Source organism: Tamandua tetradactyla, chromosome 1 (genome assembly GCF_023851605.1).
Source record: "Tamandua tetradactyla isolate mTamTet1 chromosome 1, mTamTet1.pri, whole genome shotgun sequence".
In the NCBI taxonomy this organism is placed as follows: Eukaryota; Metazoa; Chordata; class Mammalia; order Pilosa; family Myrmecophagidae; genus Tamandua; species Tamandua tetradactyla.
This window is the reverse complement of record NC_135327.1, coordinates 7045892-7070262: the sequence shown is the minus strand read 5'-3', so window position 1 is coordinate 7070262 and position 24371 is coordinate 7045892. Positions and strand designations below refer to the sequence as shown.

The following is a 24371-nucleotide window of genomic DNA, read 5'->3' as shown; positions in this document are numbered from 1 at the left end:
GTATTTTTAGTGTACGTGGTAAATTTGAATTTACCAAAATTTGATGGCTTCTAGCTTCTAAAAGTGGCTTGTTTTTACATATAGAAAGTTTCTACTTGAAACTCAGTATTTTTCTGTTTTTAAAACCTCTAGAAAGGAACTGTGAACAGAATACCATATTGGTTTTGGCATTAACTTTAATGCATCTCAAATAGGCTGATTCTACAGAATTTGAATCTAAGTACTGTCTTGATGCCTTTTTTTGCCAAGCAAAATTGATTATTTTTAACCAAAAGACCTTTAGTGGTGGACTGAAAAAATTATGATTTTAAATGTTGTTAATGATTTGAGAAAATATATACAATATCTTAAGCGGAAAAAAAATCAAGACACCAGATTATATATGCGGAATAATCTTAGCTGTGTAAAATATTATATAAGTATTAAAAAAACTGGAAGGAAATATGTTAAAATGTAAACTGTGATTTTTGTTGAGGAGTGGTGAAATTGTAAATGACATTTTCTACTTTAGAAAGAAAAACAGTTCCTTAAACTTCTTCATTTTCTAAACTTTCTGCAATAGGCATTTATTCCTTTTAAAACTAAGAGGGGAAAAATGGCGTTGCAGCATCATGGAATAGCAAACCCATTACAACAGAAGAAAAAAACCCACTTATTAAGTGTTTACTGCAGGCCAGATACTACCCTAAGTCCTTTACATGCATTATATTATCTTGATTGACTTAATGTTTTTTATTTGGCATTTAGTATTTTTGGCTTTTTTGATGAAGTTACACTGCTTTTAGAGCATTGTAACTCATTAAGCTAGGCTTTCTTATTGTCAACGAAAGGTTTAGAAATTGAGAAAGTTTGTATTTGGTCTGTTGTATGTATTAAGCCAGAATTTTAAACATCAAACCTTATGCTCTCAGACTTTTGCCATCACTTTTCTGGACAGTCTCTATCCTTCTTTGCTTTCTAATGTTTTTTTGATGTGTTTCTTTCCATACCTCTATGCTGGAAGAAAGCTGAGTGGAAACCATGATTAGTGTTCAGGTTCGTGTCTGACAGTGCCGGGTGGATGCCCAGGCGCTAGCCAGGCTCAACAGCAGCTGTGTGTAACTGGCTCTGTACTGAGGTAATCTTGCTGAGCAGTTTCTGGTGAGAAGCGTCTCCCAAATTGTCCTTGACATGGTAGACTATTTTTGTTTCAGATGTCTTATTTTCCCTGTGAAGCTGGGTTTAAGGTATGTTGGGGTTGAATTCATTTGTACTTAGGAATATAATGAGATCTTGTACTTTTTGTTTTTAGAAAACCAGCCAGGAACAGCAGTCTGAAAAAGAAATATGTATTCAAAATTGCCAGGGAAACCTACTGTTTAGATATGCTTTCTGAGGAATCTCATGGCAAATGAATGTCGTCTTTGTCTCAGAAACACAGTAGCCTGGTTCTGCTGGTAAATTGCACTAGCTAGTTTGAGTTTGGTTTTTTAACTGTTATTGAAATGGCACTAGGGGGTGAGACTTAAATGCTTGTGGTTTATGACTGTAGGAGGTTGTTTAAAACAATATCAGGCTGCATGTGTGAAGCTGACAATGCTTTTCATTTCCTTTGTTTGGTTCTGAGGTTGCTTGAGCTGTGGCTATTTGGCAATCATCTCCTTTAAAGTTCATTTTTCAAGGCTGATTATTCTCTGATGATGAGCCAGAGAGCTGAATCCAGACTGGGTTTTATGATTCCTTATAGAGGCAGTGTGAATAGTGATAAGAAATAATTTAGATCCAAATGGCTTAGAACAGAATATCAAAAAGAGATCCTAAGTACTATGAACAAGTATCTTGGCACCTTAGGCTCTAGGAAGGGCTGTCCCAAGGTCACTTCCATGGTGCTTAACTGGAAGCATAGCTGACCGTGGGCATATGTCTTGAATTCCCAGAAGCCATCGTCTTTCTCAATAAATTATTCCAACAGTGTATCAGTCAAGAGAACGATAGACTTTCAGGACTGAAAAGAAGTCTTAAAGGGTATATGTTCCAGCCTCCTGCTGCTACATCTCCAACAAGAGCATCATACAAAGTTTTCTTGACTACCTCTGGTCATTTCTGAGACAAGTAACTCCAGAAATTGGAAAGTAGTCCATACCATAGTCCAAAAACTCTGCCCGACAGTCCTGCTTTTTTTTTTTTTTTTTAATTTTAGCCAAAATTCGTCCCCAAGGGAAGTCTGCCCATGGATTTATTTTGATTATTTCTCACAGAAACCTTACAGAAGGTTAATTGGGATTATCTGGATTTTCCATTTTGCAGATGGGGAAAGCCAAAGTCTCTTGTCCCTAACCACTCAGGATTATGGTAACTTGACTTGAGGTAAAACTCACCAGCCTTATGCTTACTCATTTTAGTAAGGCAAGCACTTAAATCTTGGATACTGCCTATATTCTGGTGATGCTTAACATACGGGCTTTAGTGGTGTATTTATATTTCATTCTGGGTATTTAAAGGAAATAATGAGTGTGAAAGAACCTAACAAATAGTGGATATTAAGTGATTTTTTTCATTCAAAGTACAGTCTCTACAGTCAGACAGAACAAGATTCAATTTTGGTCTCTGCCATTTGCTGACTATGTAACCTCAGACAAATTATGTAATTCTTCTGAACCTCAAATTTCCCATCTAGAGTGGGGTTAATAATTACAGCTGTAGGATTTAGTGAAGATCATATGAAACAATGCTTGTAGAGTACTTAATATAGAGACTGACTAATAATGTGGTTAATGTTCAAAAAATGTTGGCTTTTATTAGTTATTATTACTGTAATCATTATATAGCAAGATCTTTAACTCTTGCCTTCTCTCCAAGGCACATGGGCAGAGCTTCTGCTCTCCCTACTGTCATCCCTTTCTTTGTTTTTTTTTTCTCTCTGTGAAACTACCCCTGGTGTTCATTTTAACCTGATTTACTGGAAATAACATTATTACTGTTATTTCAGGGAGGGGGGGCATATAAACAATATTCCTGGCTCCTGGGGATTTCCCCTTTCACTGGAGAAAGTTTCCATTTATCTCAGTCTGCCCTATTGCCAGAACTGGGAGTTGGGAGTTAGCTTTTCCCCCCTACTTGCAGGGAAAATGTCTTTGCTTATATTAGTAGTCTCAATTTTCAAAAATTGTTTTGTCCTCTGTGGCTCTATCATTTGAGTATACTTTTTCAACCATCTAGCTTATCTTACTTGTCCTTTGGTCCAGATTTCTTAGTCCTTGATCTTTTTTCGTCTCATCCCAGATTAATGTGCCACCCCCGCCCCCTTCAAAATTTGGATTTCATGTAAGTTTTTTAATTTATTGGCTTACAGTTTTGGATTTTTAATTTGCTGTATCTGTAATTATATCTTGTTTTTCATTCCTGATATTTGTTTCTTTTTTTCCTTAATCAAACCAGAGGTTTTCTATTTTTTAAATCATTTTGAAGAACCAGCGTTTGGTTTTGCTGATCCTTGCTTTTGAATTCATTAACCTCTGCTCTGATCTTTATCATTTTGTTTTTTCTTTTCTACTTTCTGTGAGTTTATTCTGGGTTTTTTTTCTGTCTTCACTTGGATAATTAAGATGATTAATTCTCAATCATTTGTCTTTTTAAATATGTGTGCATTTAAAGCTATAAAATTCCCTTTAAATATTACTTTAACTACCTTCAATAATTTTTTTTTTTTGCACGGGCAGGCACTGCTTCAGTAATTCTTGATATGTAGTTTTATGCTTTTTTTTAATTTGGATTTTTTGACATTTAATTTCTGTACCACCAAACTTGCTCCTTTGAAGTATATAGTTTGAAGAGATTTGACAAAAATATACATAGTTGTGTAAACACCACTATAATCAAGTTGTAGTGCATTTCCATCACCCATAAAAGTTTCCTCATGTTCTGTTTTTTGTTCCTATAGTTTTGTCCTTTCTGAGATGTCATGAGAATGGAGTCATGCAGTATATAATCTTTTGTATTAGGCTTTTTTCAATTCACGTATTGTTTTGAAATTCATCTAAGCTCCATATATCTGGAATTTGTTCCTTTTTATTGCAGAGTAGTTCCAGTTTATGGATATACTATAATTTGTTTATTTGCTATTACAGTTTTCAGTGAGAGAAAATTAGATTTTCTCTGTTTTTTTCTTTCCTGCATTTGGCTATAAATACACATAACCAGTCTATTCTGGATTTGAAATTATTTTGGCATTTTTTGAATTTAAACTTTTATTTGGGTTTTGGCATTTTGGAAGTTTTTCCATTACACTCATATGTGTTCACATGCACCCTTCCCTCCTGTAGTAGCCTGGGTCCAATCAGGAAACCACATAGTAGTTTAAAAAGGGGAAGTTTAATATGAAGAATAACTAACTATGATAAAAGAGTAACTGTAACATATGAGCAGAGTCTGAATGGCATTCTAGGGATGAGGGAACAGTATCCAAATAAGAACAGATTTGATAGGGCTTCAGACCTCTTTGGAATGGCAGAGAGGTTCTTTGGTTTGGCTAGACCAGAACTGGTCCAAAGTCTGTGGGAAAGCATTAGGTTGTTCTCGGAGTGCCGGTGGGGAACAGCGATCAGCCACAGTAGGTGGGTGTGCAGTGGGCATTGGCAGGGGACAGGGGACTTTCAGAAGGCGCGCCGTGGCTTCTGTGTACAAGGGTGCACCAGGGCTTACAGAGCAAGTTGGCTCTGGCACAGGACAGTAGGTCTTCAGAGCCTGTGAGCCACGTGGGGGCTCTGGTGTCCATGTCGAGAGGGCTACCGAAAGGTTATGGTCAGGCCAATGCTGCAGGGTTGCAGCCAGACCATGTTCTGGGCCATGGCTGGGGCTGCACTCCACTGACTGTCCTCACACCCACTGCCAGCCCATGCTAGAAGCTCAAGAGCTTTTCCCCCCTGCACTGTCTCTCCAACATCTCCTCTGAGAAAGCTTCACATCACTTGCACTGTAAAGGAGATGTGTCTAAAGGAAGTCCATTATCACAGAAGGATGCTGAGAGACAATATGTCTCCCTATTATTTTTAAACAAGTCGAACTGTAATAACCATATACTTACGCTGTTAACAACCAGACAACTTATGAGGGGAAAAGGATTCCTAAAAATTTGAAGTTAAAAACTTTCAGATGACAAGGAATATGCTTATAGACCTATATCAGCATCATATTAATCATGCAATAGACCTTTCCATGGTATCTCTCAGTGATATATGCATATCAGGGTACTATCAGTATCTGCTCCTCTCCCATCATTACAAATTCTGAGTTGTACATCAGACTCCAGATTGGAGACAGTTCCTTTCTTCCAGATGCTTGCTCACTTGTTGAAAACATTTAGGATGCAAATTTTAAAGAATGGTTTCATACCAGAAGAGGTATGTGTTTTTAACCCTGAGCTTGTGAATATAGCGATCAGGTAATTCTTTTTAAACCAAAATTTAGGACACATGGTCTTTGCAAATACTTTTTTCTGGTGTACGAATTTATACATTAAAAAAAGTATTACCAGCTTATAAGTTAAGTCACATTTGATTATCCATAACAAATAAATATTGAAACGAATGAAGTTTCACCAAATAGGATTCTCTCAAAATATCTAGGACATATACATATTAATGCTTTTACAGAATAAGAAATAAAACCAGAAAACTTTAAATTAGAAAAATGACAAAATAATCCGTATTTTAGTACTTATGTGATCATGGCAGATTTGAAAGTTTTAAACACACACACACCTCTATCTAGACGTAAGTTACATTCTTGATACTGTAGGGAGTTCAGGTCTCAAGATATTATTTATGGCTATTTCAGAAAGATTCTGACATGCCTTGCAGGTAAAACTTGCTGTCTGCTTTTGTTTCAGAATTCTTTTTTTCTCAGAGAAATGCTTGAGAGAATATTTCTTTTTGGGTATTCATATTGTGACTCTCTGTCCCTTCAATTGGGAGCAGTCACAGGACTTACAGAAGTTTGTATGCTTTCTAGAAACTGAGTGCTGTTTACTTGTGTTTTCCTACTTTCTCAAAGTCCAAATTGTAAAAATTCATACTTACAAAATGGTCAACTAAGTTTTATTTGCATTCTTGACTAGTTGTATGCAAACTTGTTCTTTTATTGTATTCAGGATTAAAACTTATTTCATCTAAAAATACCTTTTATTAACGAAAGCGAGATCAATTTGCATTTTGACTTTCAGATTATGCTTGAGGTTCTAGGGCTGCTTTTATTTGGCAGGAAGAGAGCGGGGAGGCCTGGCCTTTTTACTGTCTTGGAAATTTCCAACCCAAGAAAGGATGCAGGAGCACAGCTTGCAGGGGTTCTTATGTGATTAGCTGGCTCTTTATCTGAATTATTAAGCTACATTAAAACAGTAGTTTGGTACAGTTGATGTTTTAGATTTTTCCATCTTCTGAAAGATTAATATCCTTAAAACAATGGTGATACTTTTGCTGTCTCCCTTTAGTGCTTTCAAATTTCAGGAGCATCATATGGTTTCCTATTCTTGCACTCTACCTTCCTTAGGCATTCATAATTATTGTAGGAGGCTCTGTGTTTACCAGCTTCCTGAGAGTTTTTCTCTTACAGTTTGGCTTCCTTAAGTGTGAAATTTATACATCAATTTAGAACTACTCTTAAAATAATAATTTTTCTTAAACGGTAGTCATCAAGCGTAGTAGATTTTATGTCTATTTTTTCTTGTAATTTTATTGCATTCATGACACTGGATGAGCTGTTCGTTTTGATTTTGGCATGCAAGGGTGAATTTTGAGTAATTGTCATTACTTTATTTAATGAACTTACATTATCCGCTTAGAATTATGTGTTGCTTATATTCTTCCAAAGCTTCCAAAAAGCCCAGCATCTTGCTAGTGATTAAGGGAAATCAGTAAGAAGTCAACATAATTTTTCAAAAAAATCTTCAAGATTAAAGGTGTATTCATTAAATATTTATTGAAAACTCTTATCTGCTGGCCTGACTCTCTGAAGATATGTAAGACATAGTCCCTACTCTCTAAAAGCTCATTTTAGTAAAAGAAAAAGAATAGTAGAGGGGAGAGAAGGGCTAGAAGTTGAGCTGGGCTGGATGATTAAATAGGCACTCCATAACTAGAAGACAGTGAGCATTGTATTCAGCAGAAGCATAGAGGTGTGAAAAAACATGGTATCTAAAAGAATTTTGAGTTGTTAATAATACTGACAAGAGAGCTCATAAGTCTTTTGCATTTACCTAACCTAATTTCATTAGTTCCCTGAATCTCAGTGTGTTACTTGAAATAGCTTTTATGTTTCAATTTTTAAAATTTTCAATTCAGACTTTTCCTTAGATTGACCATTCCTTCTTTGCACTATGAATATACTAAAAAGTCCATATCGCAGAGACTCTGACCCTTGGGATTCTCTCAACTCCCATGTAACACATGTTTTCTTGGGATTTTCAGTCAGATACACTAGGGTGGGCTCGGATTCTAACTCCACTGCTTAGTGGGCTAAGAGATCAATTTCTGTAACTCTCTGAGCCTTAGTTTCATGGACTATTGTGAGGATACAGGGGATAATACATGTAAAATGCTGAGCACAGAACCTAGCACACAGTATTTAGTTAATGGTAACTCTTATTACTATTAGTAATCATTAGGAACTTAGTAATGCCTCAGATTGTAGCTTGTTTTTGTGACACTTAGAGAAGGAACCCTGCCGTATACTCACTCACACCCCTCTGTTGTCCGTACTCCTGACTCAGCCCACGCCTAGCACGAGTGCCTGGCAGAGCAGGCACCCCCTACATCTTTATAATTAAAGATATGTTGTTAGATACTAGGAATGCAGTGTCTTTGGGGGATCATTGTTCTTTAGTGTTGGGGCATGAAAATTCATTGAGTTTTATAGAAAGCCAGTGTCATGATAATAGTAAAAATCTGGATTTGATCAAAACTTTATTAACTTTGGCCAGAAGCCATAAATAAGACTCTCAGAATTAAGAAAAGAATACTCTCAGAATTAAGAAAAGAATATGTTGTGATTTTCAGAGTAAGTTTTAAAAAGTCATGTCAGAACAGAGTTGGAGCAAATTCTGCACATGCATAAGTACTTTTTCAAAAATTAATTTTGTTGTATAAATTTGTGAATGATTTTCAACAAATCACAAATAACTAACGATATGCAAATAGTATACTTTGTATTATAGCAAACCCCATTATTTAAAAATATCTTTTCCTCTTGTAGTTGTGGTTTATAATTTATCAAACCATATCATTTACACACACACACACACACACACACACACAATGTACTGAAACCTCCCTAAGTGCAAGCCCCTATGGACACTGTCTGCAGATTGCTTGAGTCCAGTCTTTTGACCAGGTCAGAGCTCTTGTCATTATATCACTATGCCTGCATGGAACCAAATTTCTGTTTTATTTGGGCTTACGGTATTTATTTCATACAAGTTTTATAGGTAAATATTTTGTACATACAGTCATGTTTTATTTGATTGGAATTCAAATGACGGAAATTTCATGTGTTAATTAGAATTAATTAGTTACAAACCCCAAATAGAATTGAAGTAATCATTAATCGATAATAGTTTTGCTTCTTTTCCACCTTGTTGGAGAAGCCTTAGGAAAATTTTATAAGGGACTGAAGTAAGCATGATTTGGCATGACCATAATTTGTAATAGAGGAAATTTCCCATTAAAGTTCTCAAAAGGTTCATTTAAAGAGCAGGATCTCTTGTAACTGAATGGTCTGTTGCTTACTTAATCCATGCTGTGATTTGGAAGTTAGCTTCCTTGCTTTTCTGATTAACTATCTTTTCACTCATCTGCTGAGAGATTACTGCATCACCTGAGAATTTTATCTTATTAGAGTCATCTGTCCCCAAACTAGAGTCTACTCCTAGGTGGATACAAGTTCACCTCAAGAAAAGGGTGAGTGTCCTTGGTGGAGCTAAATCAATGTCCTGGATGCCTTTATCCTTTTTGCATTTTCTCTCTTGACTTTTTGATAACTTTCTAGCGGCTAGAGTGGAAGGTCAATGAATGGCATATTTATGGCTGCAAACTTCACTGCAAAATTGCAAAAGTGTGTGCTTTCCTCACTCTTAGTCACAATAAAGCATCACTTGTGATGGGAAATTGGCCTAACTCACCCAGCCAGAAGGGAGAATGTGTTTGAGAAATCATGTTTGTGATATTGGAGGCACAATTATGAGTGCTCAGGTACATTATGTATGGGATTTAAGCTCGTCCTTCGAAGTTTGAGAAGTCTCTCCTTTATGTTTTTTGGGGTGACATCTCATGATACCATTTATGCAATAGACTTCTAAGGTGAGACTTATTAGAAGCATTCCTATTAGAAGCAGAACCCTGAAATAGGTCTAAACCTGTACCTTGGATAGGGATGAAGCCTGGTTGTTCACCAGAGCCTTATTGAGCTCCTTTATACATTCTTATGTGTTTAGTTTAGCTTGACTATGCTGATTAAGGATAAGCTATCTGTGTAATTAATTTGAATTATTTCTTGTGATGAAACAGCAGCCGGATTTCCTCAGTTGGTCTCCAGGCCAGTTGTGCAACCGACATCAACATAGTATGATTCAGAACTTCAGAACTGCTAAGCCTACTCAACAAGAAACCATTTCTCATCAGCTTTCTGTACTGGGAATCTGAGAATTTTTCTGTGATCTGGCTCAGCAGAAACAAGCCAAAATAATCTGATCTAGGGCTCCTCACACTTCTAGAATTAACTAGAGAAGGCTTTCTGCTTTATGTGTGTTGTGTGTCCTGCACCGTATTGTGAGCTCATCCAGCTCACTTCTCAAAGCAACAGCAGCTGTTGTTTCTCTTGATTATTTTCTCCATTTTCTAAAAAAGGATTTAGGTGGTAACACCCAGTACTTTCTGTGTGCACAGACACTGTGTGATATATTTTACTAATACCTCTGCATCTCACATCATCCCTCTAAGGTAAATACTGTTGTCCTCTATTGAATAGATGAGAAAACTGAGACACACACATATTAGGTGAGCTTACCCAGGGGCATCCAGCTACCGAGGACAGAGTTCTAATGGGAACCAAGGTTTGTCTGACACAAGGCCAGTGCTTTTGGCCCCAAATTCAGCCGCTTCTCTGAAAGATACTATCCTTTATATTCATGTTGCCCAACACTGTTCCTGCCAGTAATTTTAGTTGATTCGATTTGAGTCATGTTCAGTAACCTTAGATTGAGCCACTGAAACTCAGCAGCAGTGCCATGCATGTAGTAGACACTTGACATTTTTACACAAGGAAAGGCAGTAAAGAGGCAGTACCATCCCTGTTTTATAAATGAGGAAACTGAATCACAGAGCAGTGACGTAACTTGCCTGAGGTCACCCAGCACTGCCAATGGTGGCATTTTTTAAATGAGAGGGCTGTTTGCTAAATTCATAACTCATCCATTCCTCACACATTTTTCATTAACAGTACCCCATTTCCAGAAACCTTTCCAGTGATGGTTGCAAACTCTTCCAGTTACTTTCAGTATCACTTTGGATAAAGTGGGGGCAGGGCAGGTAGACAAAGCAGAAAATGATGGCTTATCCGAAGGAACAAGATAAAAATCCAAAAACTATCAATGAAGAAGTCCAGACTTTGGATATATTAGACAGGACAAAGACTTAAAAAAAAGTGATCCTCAGTATGTTCAAGGAAATAAAGGAAAACACAAAAAACAAACTAAAGGATATCAGGAAAACAATGAATAAAGATATAAGAATCTCATTAAAGAGATAAAAATTTAAAATAGGAACTAAATGGAAATACTGGAGCTGAAGATCACAATAACTGAATTGAAAAATTTCTCAGAGGGTTTCAACAGCAGATTGGAGCTGACAGAGAAAAGAATCCATGAATTTGAACACAACATAAGTGAAATGATTCAGACTGAGGAGCAAAAAGAAATAGGAATTTTTTAAAAAGTGAATCAAGACAATAGAGTGAGTTGTTTCAAGGCTCTGTTCCCCTACAGAAGCCTTGAACAACGAGCAAGAACTGGCAGAAACTTCTTTCTCAGAGCTCCAGGAACAGTTAGAGGATTGCAGCAACACAACAAAAACAAAATCAAGCAAAAGGTTCCTAAAAGTGGAAGGATCTCGTGGCTCTCGGAGGTCCTTCTCCAGCCCTCACTCAACCTGATGCTGGCTGACATTCCTAGTACAGATTTCTAGGTCCAGTTCCACAGAGAGAAGAGGGGCCTCTGCACATGCCAGAAGCATGGATGTTTGGCCTAATCTTTTTAATACTGGCCTGAGGGAATTGCTGTTCCAGAACTTGACTTTGCAGCTCAGAGACCACAGTAAAAAAATTAAAAATTCCCTCGTGTGGTTCAATAGGAAAATGGAGCTAGCAGAAGAAAAAAATCAGAGAACTTGAAGATCAGACGATTGAAATCATTCGGTCTGACGAAGAGAAAGAAGAAGAGAATGAAGAAAAGTGAACAGACCTTGAGGAATATGAGGGATACCGTCAAGTGTGCCAGTATATGCATGTGGGAATCCAGAAGGAGGAGGAAAAGAGAAAGGGATAGAGAGAATATTCAAGGAAATGTAACTGAAAACTTCCCAAATTTAGTGAAAGACATGAATATACACATATGTGATAGTCAACAAATTCCAATAGGATAAACCCAGATACACCCATGCTATAGCATGGTCTAATCAGATTGTCGAATGCCAAAGATAAAAAGAGTTCTGAAAGCTGCAAGAGAGAAACAATGTGTCACATACAAGGGACCCCCAACAAGATTAAGAAGGGAGGAAATAATAAAGATGATAGCAGAGATAAACTAAATTGAGAATAAAAAGATAGTAGTCAACAAATGAAAATATGGTTCTTTGAAAAGATTAATAAAATTGGCAAACTTTTAGCTAGACTGACCAAGAAGAGAGAGGATGCAAACAACTAAAACAAGGAATGAAGGGGGGGCATTACCCCAATCCCACATAAATAAAAAAGGATTATAAGAGGATACTACAAATAACTGTACATCAACAAATTAGGTAACCTAAATGATATGAACAATTTCTATAAACACAAAACTACCTACAGTAACTTAAGAAGAAATGGAAGATCTCAATATACCAAGAATGAGTAAAGAGATAAAATCAGTAATCAAATACCTCCCAAGAAAGAAAAACCCAGGACTGGATGGCTTTACTGGTGAATTTTACCAAACATTCCAAGAAGAGTTAACCAATCCTGTTCAACTATTCAAAAAAATTAAAGAGGAGGGAACACTTCCTAACTCACTCTATGAGGCCAGCATCATCCTAATACTAAAGCTAGATAAAGATTCCACAAGGAAATTACAGACCAATATCCCTATTGAATGCATTTGCAAAAGTCCTCATCAAAATATTAGCAAACCGAATTTAACAGCACATTAAGAGAATTATACACCATGATCAAGGGGGATTTATCCTAAATATGCAAGGGTGGTTCAACATCCAAAAATCAATCAATGTAATATGCCACATTACAAAACAAAGGGAAAAAAATCATCATCAATAGAGACAGCAAAGGCATTTGATAAATTCCAGCACCTTCTTGATAAAAACACTTAGAAAACTAGGAATAGAAGGAAATTTCCTCAACTTGATAAAGGGCATATAATGAAAGACCCACAGTTAACATCATACTCAATGACGAAAGACTGAAAACTTCCCCTCTGAGATCAAGAACAAGTCTAGACGGCCCATTAACACGACTGTGATTGAACATTGTACATGAAGTTCCAGCCAGTAGAGTTAGTCAAGAAAAAGAAATAATGGATATCCAAACTGGAAAGGAAGAAGTAAAACTTTCCCTGTTTGCAGATGACATGATCCTAGATATGGAAAATCCTGAGAAGTCCACAACATAGCTACATAAAACAAATTCAGTAAAATGATGGGGTGCAAGATTAATATGCAAGAATATATAGTTTTGTACACCAGTAATGAACAATCTGAAGAGGTAACTAAGAAGAAAATTCCATTTACAATAGCAACTAAAAGTATCATATATCTAGGAATAAATTTAACCAAGAATATAAAGGACTTATGCATGGAAAACCACAAGACACTGCCAAAAGAAATCAAAGGAAACATAAATGAGTGGAAGGATATTCCACACTCATGAACTGGAAGACTAAATATTGTTCTACTCAAAGCAATTTACAGATTCAACACAATCCCAATAAAAATTCCAGTAGCCTTCTTTGCAGAAGTAAAAAAGCTAATCATCAAAAAAGAAAAAGAACAAAGTTATAGGACTCATTCCTCCCAATTTTAAAACTTATTATAAAGCTACAGTGGTCAAAGCAGCCTGGTATTGACACAAAAAGAAACATGTAGACTAGTGGAATCAAATGAGCATTCATAAATAAACTCTCACATCAATGGCCAATTTTTTAAAAAGTGCCTTGTCCACTCAGTGAAAAGAGAATAGTCTCTTTAGCGAATAGTGCTGAGAAAATTGGGTATCTATATGCAGAAGAGGATTCCCTACCTCACATCCTATATAAAAATTAACTGGAAATGAATCAGAGACTTAAATATAAGAACCCAACTTGCAAAACTCCTAGAAGGAAACATAGGGAAGCATCTTCAGGCAAGGGTTTCTTAGACTTTACACTAAAAGAAAGAAAAAATAGATTAATGGGACTTCAACAAAATTTAAAACCTTTGTGCATCAGAATACTTCATCATGAAAATAAAAGGACAACCTATAGAATGGGAGGAAATACTTGGAAACCACATATCCGATAAGGACTTAATATTCAGAATATATAAAGAAATGCTACAACTCAGCAACAAAAAGACAAACAACCCAATTTAAAAATGGGCTATAGTTAACAGTATAATTATAATAATATTGTTTCATCATTTGTAACAATAATAAGACAAAATTGTGCACATTGAGGGAGTTATATGAAAAGTCTGTATTTTCTGTGTGATTTTTCTATAAACTGCAACTTCTATAATTAAAAGTAAAGTAAAACATAATAATAATTACAGGTGCCATGATTGTTTTTGGAGGAAATGGGCTAGGAGCTGAAATAGAGACTAACAGAGAGGAACTGTCCTTTCTACATCATATGGTCACAGAAGCCTTGATCCCCTCATCTGAGGAGTTGACATCTGAGCTAACACCTACGGGATAAAAAAAACTGGGGATGTGCCATCCAGGCAGAAGGATCCCTAACTGCCTAGGCCCTTGATGCTGAAAAACTTGTGTCCTGTTTGGATCTGAAATAAAATGCAGCTAGAGGATCATGAGCAAAGGGAAGAGTGATTGGTGATGAACTTGGAAGGGAAGACATGTCCAGAGATGTAGGACTTTATAATCCCTGATGAGTTGTTTAGTTTTACTCTAAGTACAATAGGAAACATAAGAGTGATGGTTATGATTCATTTATATGTTTTAATTCTAGTTGTTACTATGAGATGACAGGGGCCTGGACTAAGGGGTTGGAGATGGAGATGGAAAAAGGTGGTTGAATTTGAGTTATTCTAGTATTTCAGAGATTAGATTGATAGACTGCTGAAGGATTAGATGTGGGCTTAGGGATGGTGTGGGAAAGGAATGAGGGATGATTTTGAACACATGGGAGAATGGAAGTGCTATTCCTGAAATGGGGGAAGACTGGGAAGAGGCTCTAGGATAAGGGAGAGGTGGGAATCAAGAGAGTTATTTTGGATGTATTAAGTTGCAGATTTCTATGAGATAATCAGAGCCCAAGATATCCGGTAGGATCTAATTTAGATGTGTGAGTTTAGAGTTCAGAAATTTATGGGTTAGTAGAGATATAAATGTGGGTGTCAAAGTGTAGAGAGGGTATTTAAATACAAGGGACTGGACAAGATACTAAATGATGAGGTTATTTCCCTTACCTAGTGAAAACAGCACAAGGTGCCTACATGACTGTTTTGAGAATTTGTTCCTTTAGGATGCTGGCCATGGCCAAACTGTAGAAGCAGTTTTGTTTTGTTTTATAACTTTTTTTTTATTGTATAGCACAATAAAAGCAAAGAAATAAAAAGGCAATAATTTTCAGAGCACTCTTTAACAAGCAGTTATAGGACAGATCCCAGAGCCCACCATGGGCTACCATATGATCCTCTCATATTTTTCCTTGTAGGTGCTCCAGAATATAGGAGGCTAGCGGGCTTAAATATTTTTGTCATCATCACAATCAACTTTTTTTTCCTTTTTTTTTGTGAAAAACAACATATATACAAAAAGCTATAAACTTCAAAGCACAGCACCACAATTAGTTGTAGAATACATTCCAGAGCCTGACAGGGCTCACAATTTCACAATTCTAGGCTTTTACCTCCAGCTGCTCCAAAACCCGGGAGACCAAAAAAGACATCAGCTCAACGACTCAGCATTCATATTCATTTGTTAAACCCTATCTTCTCTGTATAACTCCACCATCACCTTTGATCTTTCCATCCCTCCCTTTAGGGGTTTTTGGGCTATGGCAATTCTAAATTTCTTATATTGGAAGGGTCTGTCACTAATATGGGGTAGGGAGATGAACTATCTGATGTTCTGGAGAGGCTGGGCTAGGTTTCAGGACTTATCTGGACCAGGGATCAGTCTGTAGGTTGTAGGTTTCTGAAAAGTTACTCTAGTGCATAGAAACCTTGTGGAATCTTATATATTGCCCTAGATGTTCTTTAGGATTGGCTGGAATGGCCCTGGTTGGGGGTTGGCAGGTTATGATAGGTAGCAATGTCTAACTGAAGCTTGTGTTAGAGCAACCTCCAGAGTAGCCTCACGACTCTATTTGAACTCTCTCTGCTCCTGATACTTTATTAATTTCACTTCTTTTCCCCCTTTTGCTCAGGATGGAAATGTTGATCCCACGGTGGCTGGTCTGGATTCATCCCTGGGAGTCAGTCATCTTCCATGTTGCCAGGGAGAGTTTTACCCCTGGATGTCATGTCCCACATAGTGGGGGAGGACAGTGATTTCACTTGTAGCGTTGGGCTTAGCAAGAGTGAGGCCACATCTGAGCAACAACAGAGGCCTTAGGCATGCCTATACATAGGCTAAGCTTCTCCACTCCCTACAGAAGCTTCACAAGAGTAAGCCTCCAGATTGAGGGCATGGTCTATTGATTTGGGTGTCCCTAAAATTTGACACAGTATCAGGGGATTCTCTGATGGTAAGGTTAAGTTCCATATTTTGCTCCCATCCCTCAGGGGACTTTGCCAATACTTTTTGATTATCTGCTTGATGTACTCTAGGATATATCTAGGCATTACAATAATCTAAAAGGACCTCTTATTCTGTACTCCCTGTGTTTCAGTTGTTCAAATGAGCTGTACAGATAGGTTGAATTAGATTGTACACTAGAACCACAGTTATTTTACCATGAAATGGCCATTTTGAAATTTATTTATACCACCGAAGATCAGGAAGGTGAAATGCTACACTTGGCGCCATAAAACCATTCTCTGAGCTTGTTTTTTAGAAAAATCCATATCTGGACAGTGTGACTGAGATCTCAGCATCGACTGACTGGCTTGTGTTCTGATAGGTCAGGTGTAATTTAAGCCCCAAAGACTTTAGGACAAGTAAATTAGTCTGAAGATGACTGAGATGAAGCAAGGATGCTTGTTACCCAAGTTGGGAGTCAAGGGCAGCAGAGCTGCATAGAAATTGGAAGCTTAGATAAAGCTTTGACCAGAGACAGGCAGCAGCTATTTTGTGAGAATTTTGTAACATGCAAACAAAAAGGAAGATGTAGAATCATGCTTATCAAACTTGAGGATTTTTAAGAAATCTCTGGATAGCTTCTTTAAATGCAAGTCTTGTGCCTTACCTGCCAGATAGTTTAAGTAACTCTGGGTTGGGTTTCAGGAATTTGTATTTTTAACAGTTGATTCTGATGAAGGTGATCCATAGATGATACATTTGAGAAACATTGAGTCTAGAAAAACCTGAAATCATCTAGGCAGCCCCCTCATTCATAAATGGGGAACTGAGGCCTAGGGAGGAGAAGGGACTTATCCAAAATTACAGAGAAAGTTGGAAAGCTAGTATAGTTCCACTAACTTAAATTTCTTCATTTTGCATTTTGCTCTTTATCCTAATGAAAGGATGAAAAACAAGTTTTCCCTTCCTTCACTCTGTTTTTTCTTTTTTTTTTTTTTCTTCATAGCATGTATCACCTTTTAATGTAAAGGTAATTTACTCTGTTTTATAGTTTGTTATTTTTTTATCTCTCCCCACTAAAATGTAGTCTTTACAAGAGCAATGATTTTTTTCACTGAAGTGTCTATGTGCCTCAAACACATAGTAGATGTTCAATGAATATTTGATAAATTGATGGATGGATGGATGGCATTTTGTTAAAACTATCAATAAGTTAACGGGCATTGTGGCAAAGTGATAGCCCTTGGCATTGTTAGCAGGAAATAAAGTAGAATATTTTCTTTTTTACTTGTTTGATTCTAGCTTGCATCCAAGGTTACAGGAACAGCTCATTTGTGAAAGATTAATTAGAGACTTCAATAACATTTATTGTAACAACCATATTAGTAACAGCAACAGTAATAACAGTGACAACTGCCCCTACGTAATGCTTACTCTCTGCAAGTCAGCATACTGTGTGAAGCCCCAAGCTAAGATTGCACACTGTTCTCTCATGTAACCCTCATTACAGCCCTAGTATAAAGAAACTAATTGTCTGTGTTCTAGATGAGGAAATAGAGTCTCAAAGCAGTGAGTTACTTGTCCAGAGTGTCACAGCTAGTACAAATCTAGGGTCTGTGAACCCAGACATTAAGGTCTTAACTACCTGTCTCCAGTAACATTTAGTATTAGGTTTGGGATGCTCTTTCTTTGGAGAAGGGATTTAAAAGCTAAAGACGAGAAAAGTATCACTCTTTGGGGTGTCCCTGGGCGAAGAACACCAGCCCCCGAAACCACAGGCTGGAAAGAAAGAAAATTTTTTTTTAGTCCAACTTTCCAAGTATTTTCCCCCAAGTCTCAAGTCTTTCCTTTCTCACATTACAAAGAACCTTTGGTTTTGAACTGTTAGGCTTTTCTCACTTCTCAGGCAACCTTCTTGAAGAGAGCTAAGGGAAATTCCTAAGATGCCAAGTCAATAAACCATTTCTAGGGAGGCCACTGCCCCACATCACACTTATTCACACCCCAGCCCCTAAGGGTAGGGTGGACAGAAAAAGTCTCCTTCACCCACCTTTCTCAGCCACTTCCTTTTTTTCACATGGGCAGGCACCGGGAATCAAACCCGGGTTTCTGGCATGGCAGGCAAGAACTCTGCCTGCTGAGCCACCATGCCCCCGCCCCCCGCCACTTCCTTTTTGAGGCCCCAGAAAAGGATTGAGGGAGATGATGATTTTATAAATGTGGACACAAGAAATCTTTTGTATGACTTGGGTGAGCCTTGGAGTTCCTGAAACACTGTACCTCCTACACTGGCTGTAAGCTCACAAAAGAAAGTATCGCCACCTGCTGTGAATAAGGGGGCATTCATTCCCACCCCTGCCAGCCAGGATTGCCTTGCTCTGTTCCAGTAAATAATCCACACATACAACAACAGTGAACCCTCTTGTCCAGCAGTTGTAGATACAGATTGAGCACAAGTGTGCTCCTGGGCTTTGGTGAAAAAAGAGGGTCTAACACCCACTGCCATCTTTAAAATGCACAGTGTACCAGGCACTGCACTAAGAACTTTATAATCAGCATCTCATTTAATTCTTGCAGTGAAACGATGAGCCATTGCTGTCCCACTTCTGTAGATGAGGAAGGCCTTGAAAATTAGTAATTTGTCAGTCTTGTAGCATTTGCAAGAGGGGCTGCCTGTTTTCAGCGCAGATCAACATAGTTCCAAAACCTTTGCTTTGCTCATTTGCTGTTCTGCATTGCTGGTTCAGAGCGTGGGCTCTGCAGCCACATCATCTGTGGTTAAATCCCAGCTCTGCCACTTAGTTAGTCGCGAGACCTTGGGCAAGTTACTTGGCCCCCTTTTCCTTGGCTTCTTCCTCTGTAACATGTGGGTGACAGTGTACTCGAATCATAGGGTTGTGAGGAGTAAATGAATCAATATAGGTAAAGCATTTAGTGTTTGGCACCTCCAAAGCTCTAATATAGTGCTAGCTATTATTATTAATTGAAATATTCGAGTCCTATTTTTCTCTGGATAATGGAAACTTAATCTCGAAGTTTCAGGGTTTCTCCAAGACCTCCTCTACCCCACATCGGTTTGCATCTATATTCCCAGGAAGCTTATGTATATAATCCATATAAAGTGCTTAGAGTGGTACCTGGCATATAATCAACCTCCCATATATATTAGTGATGAGAGAATCACAGTGCCAGCACCTGTGGGGTGGGGAAGAACATCTCATCCTCAGCATCTAGTCACCCTGATGGACAAGGAGCCATTGTCTCGATGCTCTTCTCATGATTAGGGCAATGTCTTGGAGACCACTATTATTTTACATACACCAAGTTACTGTTATTTTTATGCCCTAACAATGAATCTATATTTAATGAATTTAAAAGATGGGGAGGTGAAAGTATGTATTATTCACCACCAAGTTCCTGGTCAGAGTACAATAAATCTAAGAGATTAGCACTTAAACCTCTTCCAGGGACAAATCATCTCAAAACACTCCCTGATATGCCATTCATTTGAATAGCTTGTCATCCCAGACTTGTTCTGAGCAGTCTTCTCTGTCCCCTCCCCGTGTGTCTCTGGGAAGACTGAACTTCTCTGTCGTTCTGTCATTTATCTAGGCCTTGCCATGACTGTACTTTCCATTTCTTTTCCAGCTTAAGAGTTGGACAGTGGAGGACCTTCAGAAGAGGCTCCTGGCCCTTGACCCCATGATGGAGCAGGAGATTGAAGAGATCAGACAGAAGTATCAGTCCAAGCGGCAGCCAATCCTGGATGCCATTGAGGCCAAGAAGCGGCGGCAACAAAACTTCTGAGCAAGCCCAGGCTGTGCGGGCCCCCAACTCCACCCTAGGCCTTTAGTGAACTCTGTGGATTGCTCACCACTCAAGTTTGTGTGCCAGCAGTTCTGCTCTATCATTTCTCCACAGCACCTTTGTGAACTCAGGAATGCGCGCCAGAGGGAAGGGCTATGGACAGTCAGCGTGCCACCCTGATGTGCTCATTTAAAGTGGCCAGGTGTATTATTTCAAAGGATTTATATTGGCGCTTTTAAACTCAGAGTTGTAAACCCCAGGACAGAGACTCCTAGTTGAATAATAGCTGGGAAAGTTTTATGTTTGTTTTTCCTCTCCCAATAGCTTTCAATTGTTCTTTCTGGAAGACTTTAAAAATATATATAAATATACATATATTATATATATATATATAAATTATAAATAGATTCCCCACTCAGTGTGGTGGCATCTCTGTATAGGTACAATTTTAAACAGTTTGCCTCTTTTCTGTAAGATTATGGTACTGTGGAACATGAGGGCAGAGGGCACCATGTTGGGGTCACTAGAATCCCAGAAGCCAACTTGACCCTTTGCAGGACTGCATTTAAAATTAAGTTTGGAGCCAGTTTTTTTGCCAAGGTTTCATCCTTTGTGGATCATCATTGGCTTCTGAAACCATCGGTGAGGTCCAAGGGAAAGCCCTGGCTGTTTGTGTTTACTTAGTCCCAGGAGTAGCCTGGTACCTTTTTTGCAAATTGGCCTTTGCTGTTCCAATGCCTGTCATCTTTCTCCACTCTTCCAACTGTCTAAAGTCACAGCACAGACACTGCCTAGTGCCTTAAGAGGAGACGTAATCCAGCAAGGGGACAGGCCTACCAGGACCTCTCAGCAAACAAGGGGTTCTGGTCAGTCCATAAAAGGAAAAGGGCTTCAAAGCTCTTACTGTTCATGTGAAGATCACACACTTGACATTTTGCTCCATGTTCCCTACAGAGAGGGGTAGAGGGCACTGCTTTTGTGGTCCACGTTCAAATTTGTGACTCTTTTTCATTTTACTGCGAAGGGATCTGGAAAGGATAAATGAGAATCAGACCAAGATTTGTTCTCCAGGAGGATCGACCCAGACATGTAGGATGCCAGAGATGGAAAACATGAGAGATCACGTGCTCCAACCTCCTCATTGTCTAGATGGGAAAACTGAGGCTTAGAGAGGGGGAGAGACATGGCCAAAATCACAGAGCGAATTAGAGTAAGAACTGGGACCAGAACTTCGGACTCCTCACCCCTGGGCCACTGAACCAAGCAGCCCATTGTCCAAGGAAACAGACTTGTGCCATTTTGGTTAAGCTGCCCCAGGGGACCCTGCTAACTGAAACTTGTTCGTGCCTTGCCTTTTCGATGGGTGACCTGGCTATGAAGATATTCCCAGTGAGGGCCAGATTGTTCGGTTTCAGTGAGTCCATGAGCTCTGCAGTCTGTTTGATAGCAGACCAGCCTCTGTGCATCCGGACCAGGGCCTGAAGCAGATGTGAGGGCTTTGCAAAAGACAGCACAGAGCCATCCTTCTGCAGCTTTGGCTCAAGGCCACTTGGCATTTAGTCACATAGCAAAGAGTAGGCAGTTGGGAAAAGCAAATGTCCTTTTATTTTATTTATTTTCTAATACCTCTTCCCCTCAGATAGGGGAGCCACAACTGATTTGCACCTAAGGATGCTGTAATTTGACTCCATAATTGCTTTTGCTCCCCAACCTGTGAATCAATGGGAAGGCTGGGAATATTCTTCTTCTGTGCATTTAAAGCAAGTTTTAAAAAATGCAAGAGGCAGTTACTGGTCTACCAGGCTTGGCTGCAGCCAAGTGGCAGACACAGAGAAGAGAGGACAATTTAAGGATCCTGCTAGAATAATAAATGGCAGCTAGTATTCACTGACCATCTATTATATACCTGGATGAGCTCGGTAGGCTCTTTACATGTGTCAGATCTAAACTTCACAGTAAGCCCGTGAGTTAAATACTTTACCTCTGTTTCATAGATGAAGAAACAGATTCAGAGAGGAAAAGATTCTTTCCCAAGGCAATGTAGCTACTGAGTGCTAGAATCAAAATTCATAGCATCATCATACGGGTCCAGTTTTTATAGGGAAAAGGAAAATCACAAGTCTGTTTGAAATGAAGTCACCACCTTTTCTTGCACAAACTAAATAATTCTAACTGGCATTTTTGGGTTAGGAAACAACTGAATTAGTAGTCAAGTCTAACAGGCAAGTGAGTTTTAAAAATCAAAGCTTCCAATGTGCATCCCTCACCCCATCTGCCTCAGTCCCTTTCTTTTTTAAACAAAGGACTTGTTTAAAAGAGTCCTTGGCCAAAGAGGAGGGGAATGCCTGTTTTCCCCTGTTCAAGTCTAGATCCAAGTAAAAGAAGGTTCAATTCTTCCTCATAAATTGGATCTTGAATTTTGATCTGGAGTTTATTTTGTTTCAAGAATGTGTGCACTCAACATGCTGGTACAGCAAAGTAGATTTCTCACTATTCTGGATGGACAGAGCCCTTTAGCCAGAAGCCAGACTGTTTTGGATAAATTTCCTGACAAAGGTTTATTCGTTTTCTAGTGACAGAAAGGGAGAGGAGCAAGTCCTAGTCATTTTTTCCTTGAATACTAAATTCACGGTAGATCAGCTTACTTTGATTGAGGACTGAGCTTCAGTCATTCCTTGAGCACTTGTAACTCAAGATTCCAAAGAATTTTGAGACTCAAACATACTCTCTGCTTCCAAGAAACAATGGCCCATATATAATTGTGTCATTAAAAAAACTCAAATCCTCTAAGATTATTTTACTTGCCTCCATGTAATTTCAAAGCATATCTCTGTCTTCCCCTTTGACCCGTCCCCAACCACCAATTGGATGGATGAATGTTTTGCTGGCAGGCTGGCTAGATTGATAGATAAAACAAAAAAATCAGAAGCAATTTAAGAACCATAGCCTTCACTTCTTGAGGTTGTAGATTCTGATCCAGGAAACATTTATTTAGCACCTACCACATGTCAGAAATTTATCATAACATTTACTACTCAGTAGTTCTTACCAATATTAGTAATGAGGGAGGTGAATCACTATAGATTCTATAGATATTAAAGGTTAATAGAATATTATAAACCACTTTATGCTAATAAATTCAACAACTTTAAAAGGACAGATTCCTTAAAAGGTACAAACTCCCAAAGTTTACTCAAGAAGAAGTACATAATCTGAATAGCTCTATTTCTATGAAAAATAGCTCTGGAAGATCTAGGTATTGTCATCGTTTTACGATGAGAAAACTGCGGTTCAGAAAGGTGAAGCCTATTGCTCGAGGTCACACAGCTAGAATATGGCAGAGACAGGGTTCAAATCCAGGTCTTCTGATTCTACTCCAGGGCCCTTTCTAGCATACCATGTTGCCTCTGAAGATTGCAGCTCCTTATTTACTGGAAAATCATTCCTGTCCAATCCATCTCCAATCCTATCCTTTCTTAAGCTCTATGCTTGTGTTTTTATTAGGGTTATACTGATTATCTTTACAATCATGTTCTTGTTTATGTTTGGAAAAAAATCTCTTCTACCAGCTTGCACGTGGACCAGCTTCGGGAAAAAAATAGCTTAAATGCTGTTGCTAATGTACAACTTAAAAATGTGAAGTTTGTAGCTTTAACTTTTTATAACAAAAACTAGTAACACTGGCTTAAGTGCTGACTTGAAATACTATTTTGTAAGGTTTTGATGTATATAATCTATTGAGGTCAGCTGTTTGTATATGTAGCTTCCTTCATTACCTTTTTGTACAAAAAAAAATTTGAGATGCTTCCTATGTGATTTTATGTTAGAATTGGTGTTCTCCATCCTTCCTCCTCCTCGCACCTTGTCACCTTTCTTTTAAATAAACTGTCCTTTGGACCACAGACTATCCCTTTTTAAAATACTGAGATCCTTCATATACATCCTGGAAACTGGTGTCGTCAGCCTGCATGACACCGACTCGGGTGTATTTATTCTAGAATCCGAAGAGGTTGGGGCAGGCAGATAGGGAAGGGAGAAAACTTGTTGGGCAGCAGATAGGGAAGGGAGAAAACTTGTTGGGCACCTACTGCATGCCACGTGCTGAGCTAGTTGCCAGAGATGGAAAGATGAGCCAGCACAATTCTTGCAGGCCCATCTGGGGGTGTTAGGAATGAAAGTGTATCGCAACATGGCAAAGACTGTGGAGGGAGGAAGTCCAGAATCTGTGGACACACAGGGGAGGGTGACAACCAATAATTCTGCTGGGATCTCCAAGGAAGCTTTTCTGGAGGAGATAATATATTCAGAAACTTGAAAAATAAGGAAGAGTGGTCCAGATGGATAAAGGGTAGGAAGAGGAGAGAAGGCCTCCT

The 24371-nt window shown here is 38.5% G+C and overlaps 1 protein-coding gene across 4 annotated transcripts in view; it reads left to right on the top strand.

Annotated features, from left to right (window-relative positions):
• STK4 (serine/threonine kinase 4) overlaps nt 1–23900 on the top strand; it is a 153704-nt gene extending 129804 nt beyond the window's left edge. For 2 of the 4 annotated variants that reach the window (XM_077167990.1, XM_077167985.1), the window contains exon 11: nt 19840–23900. In XM_077167990.1, the coding sequence (XP_077024105.1) occupies nt 19840–19998 (159 nt within the window). In that variant the 3' untranslated portion in view covers nt 19999–23900. Of the gene's footprint in view, nt 1–1291; nt 3399–19839 lie in introns of those variants that run through there. The other 2 variants (XM_077167995.1, XM_077168003.1) reach the window with 2 other exon arrangements.
• The last annotated feature ends 471 nt before the right edge of the window (nt 23901–24371 follow it).